The following is a 13,479-nucleotide window of genomic DNA, read 5'->3' as shown; positions in this document are numbered from 1 at the left end:
AGTGGGGAACATAGCAAGCAAACCCACCCAGCTGGGGGATGCTGTGTAGCTGTGTAAGCCCCACAGAATAATTTTTTTTAAATATGACTATCATGGGCATTTTGAGGCCATTTTGAAGCCACGTACACTTAATATTGTGAAACATTCTGAGGTCAATAGTAATTACTTTTTGCTATACAAAAATGCCTGAGTACAATACTGCATTAAAGAAAAAGTTTTGGAATTTTCAGATGGAAAGGGGGGGTCCAGACCCACAGGATCCCCTCCATGGATCTGGCCCTGCTGTTGACAAACACAAAATTAACTGTTAATAGACAGGTGATAACTGTTGAGATACAAACAAATGACCGTTAACTTTTACTTTTATCCTCTTCACCAATTGATTGGCTCATTAGCCGCTTGGGTGACCGGTTCCGTCTCTTTTACGCACTGTTAGCAAGCACTGGGCAGGCACTGGCTCCTGAATGTATTTGAACCTGCTCCAGTGTTGGTCAAGTCTGGTCTTAAAAGAGCTCACACGCGGCGCCATCACCACACTCTCTGGCAGATTGTTCCAAGAGTTCACAACTCACACTCCGAAAAAGTTACCCCTCACAGTTATCTGGACTTGCGGCTTCTTTAACCTTGATCTGTGTCCCCTTGTGAGGCGAGCGTCCGCCAGCTCCAGGTAAGGACACTCGACTGAGTAGTGCCCTCCGAGATGCTTGTACACCTCAATCACATCTCCCCTTGCCCATCTGCAGTACAAGCTAGGCAAGTTCAGACGCTCCAATCTCTCCGGGTAACTGAAGTGCCGCAGTCCAGGCATCAATCTGGTGGCCCTCCTTTGGACATTTTCAATCAGCTGACAGTCCCTAGCATATCTCAGGGACCAGACGGGATGGCAGCACTCCAGGCGGGGAAGCACATCACTCTTGAAGATTGCTACAAGGGACGGACCATCAAGATATCTGAACGACCTTCTTATAAGACCTAATAACTTAGTTGCCTGGTTTACCTTCTTCTCGCAATGGCCCTAGAACTTCAGCTAATTTTCAATGTACACACCTAGGTCCTTTTCACATTCCGTCTCATTTAATGCAGTCTCTTCGTCCCGTTGGGACATATGATACGCCTCCTTACCGTTGGTACGTCCCAGGTGCATCCTCTTACACTTCGTGACATTGAATCTCAGCAGCCATTTCTTCGACCATTCTTGAAGCTTTTCACAGTCTGCTTGGTTCTTAATTTCCCAAAATAACTTGGCGTCATGAGCAAACATTTGTATGGAGGAATGTACAGCTTCAGGCATGTCATTTATGAAGCAAACAAACAGCAGCGGACCCAATACACTGCCCTGTGGTACCCCGCTTGTTATGGATACAGATGACGATTTCATGCCATTAACCACACACACACACACTGCTTGCGGTCATGTAGAAAGTCCTCTACCCATGCCAGGTCATTTCCCCGAATCCCGTACCCTTCCAGTTTAATTTTCAGCCTCTTATGAGGTACACTGTCAAAAGCCTTGGCAAAATCTAGGTAAATATTGTCGATATTACCACCCTGATCTACAATTTGGGTCCAAATATCCATTACCCTGAGTAATTGTGCCAAGCAGGAGCGTCCCGGCATAAAACCGTGTTGGCAATTATTTACGAGGTTGTTTCGTAGTAGAAGCTCCATCATGGCATCTCTTATAATGCTCTCAAGTACTGTACAGGGTACTTTAAATATTATGCTTGTTAGGCTCACTGGTCTATAGTTATTCGTGGAGTGACAATCACCCTTTTTTTTTTCTTTTATCCTCGTTAGCCGCTTGGGCGATCGGTCACGTCTCTGAGCAGTTTTCCTTTTCATTTATCCTCTTCACCAAAAGATCGGCTCACTATCCGCCCGGGCGATCGGTCACGTCTCTGTCACGCACTGTTGGCAAATACTGGGCATGCACCGGCTCCTGAATGTACCTGAACCCGCTCCAGTGTTGGTCAAGTCTTGTCTTGAAAGAGCTCACACTCGGTGTCGTCACAACACTCTCTGGTAGATTGTTCCAAGAGTTCACAACTCTCACTCCGAAAAAGTTTGCCCTCACGGTTTTCTGGACTTGCGGCATCTTCAATCTTGAGCTGTGACCCCTTGTGGGGCGAGCGTCCGCCAGCTCCAAGTAAGGACACTCGACTGAGTAGTGCCCCCTGAGTGCTTATACACTTCAACTAGGTCACCCCTTGCCCGTCTGTAATATAAGCTAGGCAAGTTCAGGCGCTCCAATCTCTCAGGGTAGCTGAGGTGCCGAAGTGCAGGCACCAGTCTGGTGGCCCTCCTTTGAACTCGCATAAAGAAACGACTGACATTGAGAAACAAGAGACTGACTGCGAAACTCTACAAGAAGATCTTTGTTGACCTCAGGAGTGATCAAGGAAATGGATGCTGACTTTCAATATTTCGAAATGCAAATGGACGCACTGAAATTAAACCATTAGTAAGAGGGTATATCACAGTACAGTATTTGTCCAAATGTAACAAAGACAATTCTTTAACTCAAACTTGATGAGAGATAGATTTAAGTGCTTAAAGTGATTACAAACTCAAGTTCTTGGATTATTATAAGAACGTAAATTAAAAAAAAAATTATGAAAAAAAATAACGGAGCCTTAAACAAAGATCTTACACATGCATAGATGGTCGCTTTAAGAACTTTAATTCTGGTTGCTCTCTGAGATGTGCCAAAAAATGCAAATTTATTGAGAACATCAAAAGAAGAGCCATCAAACTGGTGCCAGCACTCATACATCCCACTTACCAAAAGAGATTAAAATGTCTTCAACTGTCTATTTATACTGTACTACTATAAAAGGGCATGCGCCAATCTAATATAAGTTTATATGCATCTTAAAAGGCATCACTTAGTCAAGTGTATGAGACTGGAGTTAGCAGATGGCCACCAGATTATACCACTAGAGGTCACAGCCTCAAATTAAGGAAACTATCACTACAGAAAATTGTCAGATCTAACTTTGAAGTATGAGTTATGAACACTGAGCATAAGCTGACAGAGACGGTTGTGGCAGCACCAAGTGTGAGCTTCTTTAAGTCCAGATTTGACTAACACTGGCACATGGTCAGGCACTTTAAAAAGATCCCGTATATGCACACTGGGTATCAACAGTGCATGACAGAGAACTCATCAACCACCCTACTGGCTAGTAAGCTGATAAGTGGTGAAGATGATAAAGTAAAGTAAGTAAAGAAAAATTACTGAGGAATAAGTGATTGAATGTTATGAAGGAAGAGAATGGTGACTATGGAGAAACAAATTGTAGACTATTGAGCAACAAGTAGTGTTATTGATATTTTGACATGTGATTGACTGTTAAAAAATTAAATATTGTAACTGACTTTTGAGAAACAACCAATTGTTGACTCACCTGAAAAACTTCCAGCTGGCCACATAGGTAATGTTGTCTACCATCTGGGAGTCTGAAAAACAAAATACTTGAGGACACTTCAATTACCAGTATATCTTTATCCACTTTCTCTTTTATATAAAAAATTAACAAAATATTCACAAAATTCATTTCCATTTAAAGACGATCTTGGTAGAGGTATTTGCCAGTGCAGAACTCCACGTGCACTGCCAGGAGACAACCACTGCTCACTTTCCGGGAGCATTATTTGTAGCTTTAACTGCTGCATAGTCCTTTAATATTTATATATACCCTGTACAGTAATATTGCTGATGATTCCTCACCTGGAAGACTATACTCGATGCTGTTACGACTCCAGGGAGGTGTTGGCTGGAAGCAGAGGAACAGGTAGTAGAGCGTCCAACCGAGCACCACAATGTAGTAAACGCTCACCACCAGAGACATAGCAACCATGGCCCAGCCCAGCCCTGACACACACACAAGGATATTTTACCTTTAATTTATTCATGAATCTAGTTTTAGCCTAAGATGTATCAATCAAGAAGTTTCCTAGCTAAACCTAAACAGGCTAAAAAATCATTGAGGCCAAATTATTAGGTACCTGTACAGTACTGTATCACATTCAAATGCCATATGTTCTGTCTTCTTTTATGAGAACCAACAGTTCCTTAGGTACAGGAAACCATTTCATACACTCTAATTCTATCCACTTTTAACTGTTCACCCCCCAAAATTATATGTATGAGTAATTTCATTCAAACCATATAAAACTATAAACTATATCTATCCATTGCTACTTCTCAGCTTACTAACCAATTAGTTGGTTGTTCAGTTTTCTGTTGCACAGTTTGCAATTACTGGGTATACAAATGGTCTGGAATATACCTAAACACATTCCAGTGTTTGTCAAACCTGGACTTAGGGCTCTCACAACTTTGCTGTCAGGTTTTATCCAAGAGCTCACACCTCTTACTCCAAAAGTGACTGAGGATGATTTCTTTGAAATTTAAAGGTAAGAAACTGGACTGTATGAAAATATTTGTTTTCAATTTTCATGTACAAGTGGATAAATGATATTAGTACTGTATCTTGTTTATATACACATGATATGGAAAACTTTTTGAATTCTCCTCTAACTTGCGATATTTCTGTTATGGTTGGAACTTTTAGAGGCCAAATGCATTTGAGTTCACAATGAGAAGGATTTGATGACTTACCAGAAAAAATGGGAGCCATGTAGGAATATACATGTGTGGGTCCAAGGCTCAGGTACTGACCCAGAGAGACGTCCATAAAAAACTCTGGCAAACCAACCACCAGGAGGAACACAGTGTACGGGATGAAGAATGTTGCTGTGGGACACGCTGGTGTTATAATAGTTTGCATAATCTTCCATTTTATAACTGACCAACCTCACAAAAGACTAAAATATTTAAGAAACTGACCCTCACAAAGAGCATTTACATTAAAATCTTATTAAGTTAATTTACACCAAGAAAACATTTTAATGGTAGAAATCTAACCAAACCTACATCTAACTTTATGTAACAAATTAACTTAACCTAACCCACCCCAACCGTGATCTAAAAATTAACCAAACTTAACTCAAGTTATTAAACCCAAACCTAACACAAGCAATCCCACAAAATTAGTGCAATATCTGTACATAAATAAAATTTGGAATCGCTGATCACTTCCCCAATAATAAATACAGGTACAGTATATAAAATGCTGATATCCTCACTCCCAAGCATCATATTCATCATCACCCTCTGTTGAACTTACCTCCACCATGCTTGTAACAAAAGTATGGAAAACGCCACATGTTTCCCAGCCCAACAACATAGCCAATGTGACTGAGTATCCCCTCCACATTGTTATGCCAGGTGTCTCTTTCAGGTACTGGTCCCAGCAAATATGCCAACAGGTACTGCAAAAGTGACCAATGAATTACTTGAGGGAAGTGTGTGTGTGTGTGTGTGTTAACTTCATGAGAGGAGAGGGTAAGCTAGAGTGAATACCTGGTACAGAGCAGTATGTCAAAGAAAAATGTTCGAAAGAGAAGACCTGTGTAATGATAAATAAGGATGACAGAAAATGTGTGCATAGGGTCTGAGAATAAGGAAGGATTTAATGATTAAATTTTCAGCATTTGTGCCGTATACTGTATAATGAACGACTTGGAAAAGGCCTACCTTAATGCCCCTGATGAACCTGCTTCCATTGCCATGGGGTGAAGTTGGGTCTTCCACCTCTGCCAACATCTTGCTGTATACATAACAAAAAGAAATATAATAATATGAAGAATTTAATTACCAAGTCAGTTCCGACCAATTCTACGTATCCTTAACATTATATTAGTTGCTAATTACTAAGTGAAGCTCTATAAACAAATGCTGTGTAGGAAAACTTAAATAAAATAATTAGGATATAATGTGGGAACAAAAGCATAAAAGCCAAATGTTATACTTGCTTAATGGTAACTTGTTAGGTCGTAAGTAGTAGGCAGCTACCCAACAGGGAGGTACTGTGGGGTACGGGTTATTGGGTTCACACTCAGGATGGGATGGAGAAAGGAAACTCACAATGTGCTCTCTGTATACATATTGTATTGGATGTACAGTGCAGCTTGGTGCTGGGAAGTGGCAGCGTGGTTACAAGCGTTGAGTAGAGAGAGCTGGTTGGTGAGGGTGCTCAGAGGAGGACCAGCTTGTGGGTCGCCATGCTCGCCGACGGAAGCGAGGGCCGCAAGGCAGCGGCGGAGGAGGTGTTGCTTGCTGGTTGGTGTAGGTAGAAAGAGGTAGGTCACCACGAGGTCAGGTCTTATATAGCGGAGGTAGGCGTGGCTTAATAGTTGACCTCTGTCATGTAAGGCGGCGCTGGTTGACCTAGACCACGAGGCATACACTGGGGAATTCGCGGGGTCGGCTACTCAGCGACAAACAGCGTTTGTAGGGGAGGAATCCACTACAATACTCCCCCTTCCCTCCAGGCGGTGTAGGAGACTTGTTGTCTGCAGGGTTGCATGGCACATGTGAGGCAGAACGGGCGGTGCATGCCACATGTGAGCCATAACGGCGAGGGCGTGGATGAGCCGGCCGCTAGGGGGGGCAACTCTGTTTAGATACACGAGATCTGTGGGAGAAAAGAGGGAGAAGGAGGGTTGTGGAGGCGATGAATGTTGTGCTTCCCTCGCGACAGGTACAGAGTCCTCAGATGCGCCTGCTGGGGTGTGTGGGTCTGGGTCAGGAGAAGGGGCTGCATCAGGAAGAGGGTCTATGACAGCAGCAGGGTGCATGACAGCAGCAGGGTGCAGGACAGTAGCAGGGAGTACCTGAGGGAAAAAAAAACGGTGTGTGGGGCCGCACTCAGGCACATGGGCCGCGTCGGGAGCAGGGGCTGCCAGGCAGGAGCGGAGGAGGGTCCGCATCAGGAGGAGGGTCCGCATCAGGAGGAGGGTCCGCATCAGGAGGAGGGTCCAGGACAGTGGCAGGGGGTACTGCTGGGCCGGGTGCGCGTCTGAGGCAGGACGGGTGTGCTGGGGTCGGTAGAACGTGGTGCTTGAGGCAGGAAGAGGAGCTGGTGTCTGCTTAGAGAAGCAGAGCTGCTCTAGGGTGTCTAACCTACGGTGTAGAGACAGTAGCTGTAGAGCCGATGAGAGCTGCCTCTGTCTGGATAAGCCAGTCTTCCTTATTGCTTGAAAACTGGGAGAGTGATCGGTTTCTCCTCCATCCTGTGTGAGTGTCACTCCGGGGTTACTATTTGTGGGGTACGGGTGATTTGGTTCACACTCAGGATGGGATGGAGAAAGGAAACTCACAATGTGCTCTCTGTATACATATTGTATTGGATGTACAGTGCAGCTTGGTGCTGGGAAGTGGCAGCGTGGTTACAAGCGTTGAGTAGAGAGAGCTGGTTGGTGAGGGTGCTCTGAGGAGGACCAGCTTGTGGGTCGCCATGCTCGCCGGCGGGAGCGAGGGCCGCCAGGCAGGAGGAGGAGGAGATGTTGCTTGCTGGTTGGTGTAGGTAGAAAGAGGTAGGTCACCACGAGGTCAGGTCTTATATAGCGGAGGTAGGCGTGGCTTAATAGTTGACCTCCGTCATGTAAGGCGGCGCTGGTTGACCTAGACCACGAGGCATATACTGGGGAATTCGCGGGGTCGGCTACTCAGCGACAAACAGCGTTTGAAGGGGAGGAATCCACTACAGTACTACCGCCTGGGAAGATATTGGAAGCACAATGTGTTGTCTAATGGTAAAGTGGTAGACCCTGCTGCCATATGGCATCGCAAAAATTGTGACCAAGTCACAGGTTGCTGTTCTGGCTTTCTGCCTCATTTACACACATTTGCAGGGTCTCAATTGTTTCTCGTACTATTGACAACACAACATACTGTACTTGTATTGCTTCTCACTTAATTTTTTTTTTTGCATTTCTTTATTATTATTATTATTATTATTATTATTATTATTATTATTATTATTATTATTATTATTATTATTACATTTTCGCACCCCAGACCGCGATGTGGATCAGTGACCTGTGCCCGGGTGGGCTAATCCCCGAAAAAAAAAATTATATCTGCAGTATATATATATATATATATATATATATATATATATATATATATATATATATATATATATATATATATATATATATATATATTTCAATTTCAATTGTTTATTCCTTGATAGAGGAAGCGGGATCCTAGTGCTGTCACTAGGTACCCCTGTACAATGACACCAGAAGCATCTGGCAAGTGTGACAAGTATATACAGTATAAATATTATAAAGGGGCTTACTAAAGCCTAAGGAAGGAAGGATATTCCTTTAACACATAATCAATATTATTTACAAAATATCTGGCCAGTATGGGGAGGATCATCGTGTCTCCGTCAGGGGGTCGTGGAGTGGTGGTCCAGCAGGCGTCACGGAAGCGTTGTGTGTGGGGACATCTTAGGAGGTAGTGAATAAGGGTGCTGCTGTCGGGTCTTCTGCATAACGTATATATATATATATATATATATATATATATATATATATATATATATATATATATATATATATATATATATATATATATATATACATATATATAAATATATATATATACACAGCTGAGTCTGGATTTACGCGGTTTTGGTTTACGCGTTTTGTCATTTATGCGGTACTTTGCCAGAAGAGGGATGCTTGATTTACGCGGTAAATTTGGTCATTTACGCAGGAAGCGGCGCGGGCAGGGTGCAGGGTGCGACCCACAGCCAGAACAACAATTTGAATTGCGACCCATTAAACCTAAGTGCAATAACATTAAATGCGCAAAACGGATGACATGAGAGGTAAAGAAAGAATCAGGAAATGCTCTCCTTGCAGTCGCTTCCTAGACTGTGGAGTGTACATTACAATAACCAAGCCTAAATTATGGTGCATTTATTTTTATTTTCTTATTTATTTTCGCGACCCATTTTATTTATTTTTTCTTATTTATTTTCACAACCCATTTTTATTTTGCGACCCAGTTTATTTATTTCGCGACCCACTGAAGGGTCGGGACCCATAGTTTGAAAACCCCTGTAATATACTATATGCTGATAACCACAAGGAAAGAAGAAAACACGAAGTTCCCAAGCCCTTTCGTGTAATTCACATCTTCAGGGGTGAGTACAGACTAAAGAGAAGTACAAAACAAGGTGTATATACACAGAGGACGGTGAGACCAGGTCCACAATGGTCAGGTAATATACTATAGGACTAGGTGTGTGTGTGTGTGTGTGTGTTCTGGGCAGCCGAAACGGCACAATCGTTTTTCATAAAACTTGGTGGAAAAATCGCAAAAAATTCGTAGAGTGGAACAAACCTGGTCCCATGTCGATGGTTTCTTTAGGAAGGCATTAATTAACTATTTTATTTACGATGGAAAACGATGCAAGTCTACGGACTTGGTGCACCTTAATTAACCATGCAAGTTTACGGACTTGGCGCACCCTCATTCGCTGTACGCTAGCCAAGCACGAGCGTTCAAACTTTCACTGGGCACGAAGGTGCCGGCAATCACTTGCCGGAGTCTATAACAAAACAGTTCGTCTGGGATAATGTGGATAAGGTCCACAGAATGCTATAGCTGTACTGTACCTCGTCTTTTTTTATTCTTCACTGTGCAATAAATCCCCTTATGACCTCACTACTTTTTTGTGCTACCTATGAGTGGTACAGAGACTGTTGTTACCCAGGGACAATTAAAAGAGACTTTAAAAGTGGTCATGGTGGGGATAGAGCAGTTTGGAGTGATAATTACGGTACAATACTTGTCCTCTTCACCACTTATCGGCCTGTTAGCCGATTGGATGGACGATCACGTCCTATATACTTTCCTTGGTTGCGTCTCTGTTACACACTGTTGGGTCCATAATTTATTTGAAACTGCGCCGTTGGTCAAGTGTAGTCTTTAATGAGCTCACACTCGGTGCCGTCACACCCCAAGAGTTTACAACTCTCACTCCAAAAAAGTTTGCCTTGACAATTTTCTTAAGCTTCCCTAATGTATCAAGTGAAATGCTAGTTGTAATAGTGTGCAGGGATATAAAAGCCAGTCAGGCATTATAATCAGTCGGGCGTCCCTTTTCACCCTCGCAGGTGTACGCCGAGAGCGTAGGTCATCCCGAGGGAGTCGGAGAAATGCACAGCCCAGCCATCATCGCCCACCTGTGAGGCACCCACGTGTTACTGTGGGGAACGCTGTTGGCCACCCTGCAATCTCCCTTAAGACCCCTGGACATCCCACATATCACCATATAGGACAGAATACAATGATTGTATTATATGGGATGATTCGCGGTCGCCACTTAAGCGACCCCATGATACCGGACGCTGAAATAGTCCTGGTATAACTACCCTGGGAAGTATCACATTATCACATCTACCTAGCACGAGTAGAGTGTGAGAGGGGTACCTATCATGTTTACCTGGATAATACCGAGGAGTTCCATACTTGTAGGTGTGGAGTGTACCTGATATGTGGTGCTATATTACTGTGGGTGCAATCTGATGTGTTGGGCGCTATGGTAAGAAATAATGACCGAGGTAAGGAGGTCAATGATTTGTTATGAAGATTGAAGATTTTAATTAGTTCATTTGGAGAAGGTCGTGTACTGGTGTGAAGTGTAATGAACCTAATAAAAGTAATTTTGATGAAGGTCACTATTTTTTGTATTGTAACTGAATGCACTATTTTTTAGTTGAAAATAAATTAGTTAAGTTATGAATGATGTTTCACCCTTACTCCCATCATTGGTTTGATGAATGCAAACATACACTCATGCCTGGCTTGCTCTGCCAGCAACAAGCTACACACTGTCCAGGGGGTCTGGTAGCAGCGACCTTAAAATTAAGAGTAAAGTTAAGTTATCGCCTTGGGATTAGTGAACCCAGAATGGGCAGCATACCAGTGGACCGTGGTATGTTGAAAATGTCTAAAGCAGGGCCGCCAGACTGTGTCTGCACTACGGAACCTCTGTTACCCAGAAAATGGAGCGCCTGCAGTTGCCTAGCTTGTACTCTAGACGGGCAAGGGTGATTTCATTGAAAACTATAAACACTTCTGATGTCATTACCCAGTCAGTCGAATGTTCATACCTGGATCTGATGGTTGGCTGCCTCACTAGGGGTCACAGCTTAAGGGTGATGAAGCCACGAGTTTAGAAAATTGTTAGAGCTAACTTTTCTGGGGTAAGAATTATACGTTATTAGAACAAACTGCACCAACACTGGTGCAGGTACACCCACTAAAAATTATTCGGCACCCGTGTCATATTGTATCACGCCGTAAGGGTGCCGAATAATTTTTTAGTGGGTGTACATGATAGTTGTACACACACACGCACACACACATGTATACATGCAAGATACATACATGTACACCCACTAAAAATTATTCGGCACCTTTACGGCGTGATACAATATGACACGGGTGCCAAATAATTTTTAGTGGGTGTACATACATATATATTTTGGGGCCAGCACGTGCCCAGTACTTGCCAACAGTACCTAACAGAGAACAGGGAGATAAAGTAGGAAAATATCTTCCAAGGCGGGGAATTCCAAGAAATTCCCCGAGCGGACCACCACCTCCTCTCTACCATTACTATTCCGCCCAACACCATCCTCCACCCCACTATCGTTCTTCACTTAACACCATCCCTCACCCTAACTTCATCCTTCACGTCATCACCATCCTCCACCCCATCACCACTGTAAGCTACAATGGGAGATAATTTATTCCACCAACCACCATACCAATCACTAACGTAAACTGACGAGTGTAAAAAGTAGTGGAACTATTAATCGCCATGCGAGAACACCAAACATTATAAAGCCGACCAACTACTGACTAGGAGGGAATACCGTGATTCTGCAAACACAGACTAGGGTTTAGTCTTATGAATAAGAACTTTAGAGCATACGACTCAGAGAACACCGCAGACAGGACACACTTGTAGAGCTTAGTGAGTGTAAGCTTTACAAGTTAAGAAAATCTCTCACCTTATGACATTATACTTATTGCAGTGACAAGACTTCACCTTAAAGATCCCCCCAAAAAAATTCTACCAACAATGACTGATCATTGAGTTCATTACCGGCAATGTTATTCAGGAGAATCCAAGATTTTGACTTACCTATAATTATTGTGTTTAAACGTCGCATCCTTGATCTTCACCCCGCTCTCCTTTTAAAGCTACCACTCAAGGGACGGAAGAGTAATGCTAGGTCTACATAGAACTAGACCTGCTGGTGAGTAATGTAATGTACACGAAACTACGTATATAATAAACCGAGGTCCGCGGCAACGATAGGAAGAAACTGGCCCACATTGGGCCCTGGGGGGGAATATTAAAATAATAATAATAATAATAATAATAATAATAATAATAATAATAATAATAATAATAATAATAATAATAATAAAGAACCACAAAGAAAAAAAAAAGAAAAAAAAGAACAAGAGTGAGAAACATTATATTATATGTATGTTGTGTTGTCAATGGTAAGAGAAACAAATGAGGCCCTACAATTGTGTAAATGAGGCAGAAAGTCAGCAGCAACCTGGGACTTGGTCACAATTTTCATCATGCCAGATGGCAGCAAGATCTACCATTAGACAACACATTATGTTTCCAATATCTTACCAGGCGGTAGTACCTCCCTGCTTGGTAGCTACCTACTACCTACAAATGAGTGTATTTGTACTCACCGAAAAGCAGATATACGAGAGTGGTCTCACACCGAGAAGACTGGACTTCGCGTTGCTCTATCCCAAGGTAAATACAGACTAATACAAAGGACAGAGCTGACAGACTCAAAGTAACCGAGTAACAGTAACGTCATAAACTTTAGCTCCGCCCCATTCAATGACGTCATGCTACCACAGTCGGAGTTCCTTTGTGGTGAACCGAGGGCAGTGTTGCCAAACTCGCGACTTGCCCGTCCAATGTACGAGTAGTCGGTCGGAATTTTTTCGTAAGATGGCAGGTCATTGGGTAAAGAAAACGCTTAAATTCACTATGGCAATAAGGGTTAAAGTTGCTAAAAAGTCACGTGACTGCGAAATGCTCTGTGATTAGCTGTGACGTCACTAGTTGGGGCGAGCCAGCTGTAGTTGTCCAACCTTCTCGGCTGATCGGCTCTGTAAATAAATATTAGATAATTAATTGCCGCAAACAGAGAGAAGCTCGGGAAGCAGCCATCCCCCTGGACTCCCCGCCCACCTGGTACGATGTCCTCCGTAAACTTCCTGACCTCTCGTACGTCTATGGGAAAGGGTCGCGGAAAGGGGACGTGATTGCTGCCCGTATCATCATTGGGTATGACTTTGCTTGGGAGATTGGTATCCCCGCATCCCCTGAGCAACGCTCTTGTGCATTATGCAGAAGACCCAACAGCAGCACCCTTATTCACTACCTCCTAAGATGTCCCCACACACAACGCTTCCGTGACGCCTGCTGGACCACCACTCCACGACCCCCTGACGGAGACACGATGATCCTCCCAATACTGACCAGATATTTTGTAAAT

At 43.2% G+C, this 13,479-nt stretch overlaps 1 protein-coding gene across 3 annotated transcripts in view; it reads right to left on the bottom strand.

The window, feature by feature from the left end:
- The window catches only part of LOC121854727 (sodium-dependent noradrenaline transporter-like), a 33,365-nt gene extending 20,292 nt beyond the window's left edge, over positions 1 to 13,073 (bottom strand). Inside the window, exons 1-6 of one of the 3 annotated variants that reach the window (XM_042349465.1) lie at positions 12,659 to 13,073; positions 5,603 to 5,675; positions 5,193 to 5,337; positions 4,625 to 4,759; positions 3,731 to 3,874; positions 3,408 to 3,459 (exon numbers count right to left, since the gene is read on the bottom strand). In XM_042349465.1, coding sequence (XP_042205399.1) covers positions 3,408 to 3,459; positions 3,731 to 3,874; positions 4,625 to 4,759; positions 5,193 to 5,337; positions 5,603 to 5,671 — 545 coding nt within the window. In that variant the 5' untranslated portion in view covers positions 5,672 to 5,675; positions 12,659 to 13,073. The remainder of the gene's footprint in view (positions 1 to 3,407; positions 3,460 to 3,730; positions 3,875 to 4,624; positions 4,760 to 5,192; positions 5,338 to 5,602; positions 5,676 to 12,658) is intronic. The other 2 variants (XM_042349464.1, XM_042349463.1) reach the window with 2 other exon arrangements.
- Positions 13,074 to 13,479: the final 406 nt, after the last annotated feature.

This window comes from Homarus americanus, unplaced genomic scaffold (assembly GCF_018991925.1).
Source record: "Homarus americanus isolate GMGI-L3 unplaced genomic scaffold, GMGI_Hamer_2.0 scaffold53233, whole genome shotgun sequence".
Lineage (NCBI taxonomy): Eukaryota > Metazoa > Arthropoda > Malacostraca > Decapoda > Nephropidae > Homarus > Homarus americanus.
The sequence above is the reverse complement of the archived record's forward strand: the minus strand, read 5'-3'. Positions and strand labels throughout refer to the sequence as shown.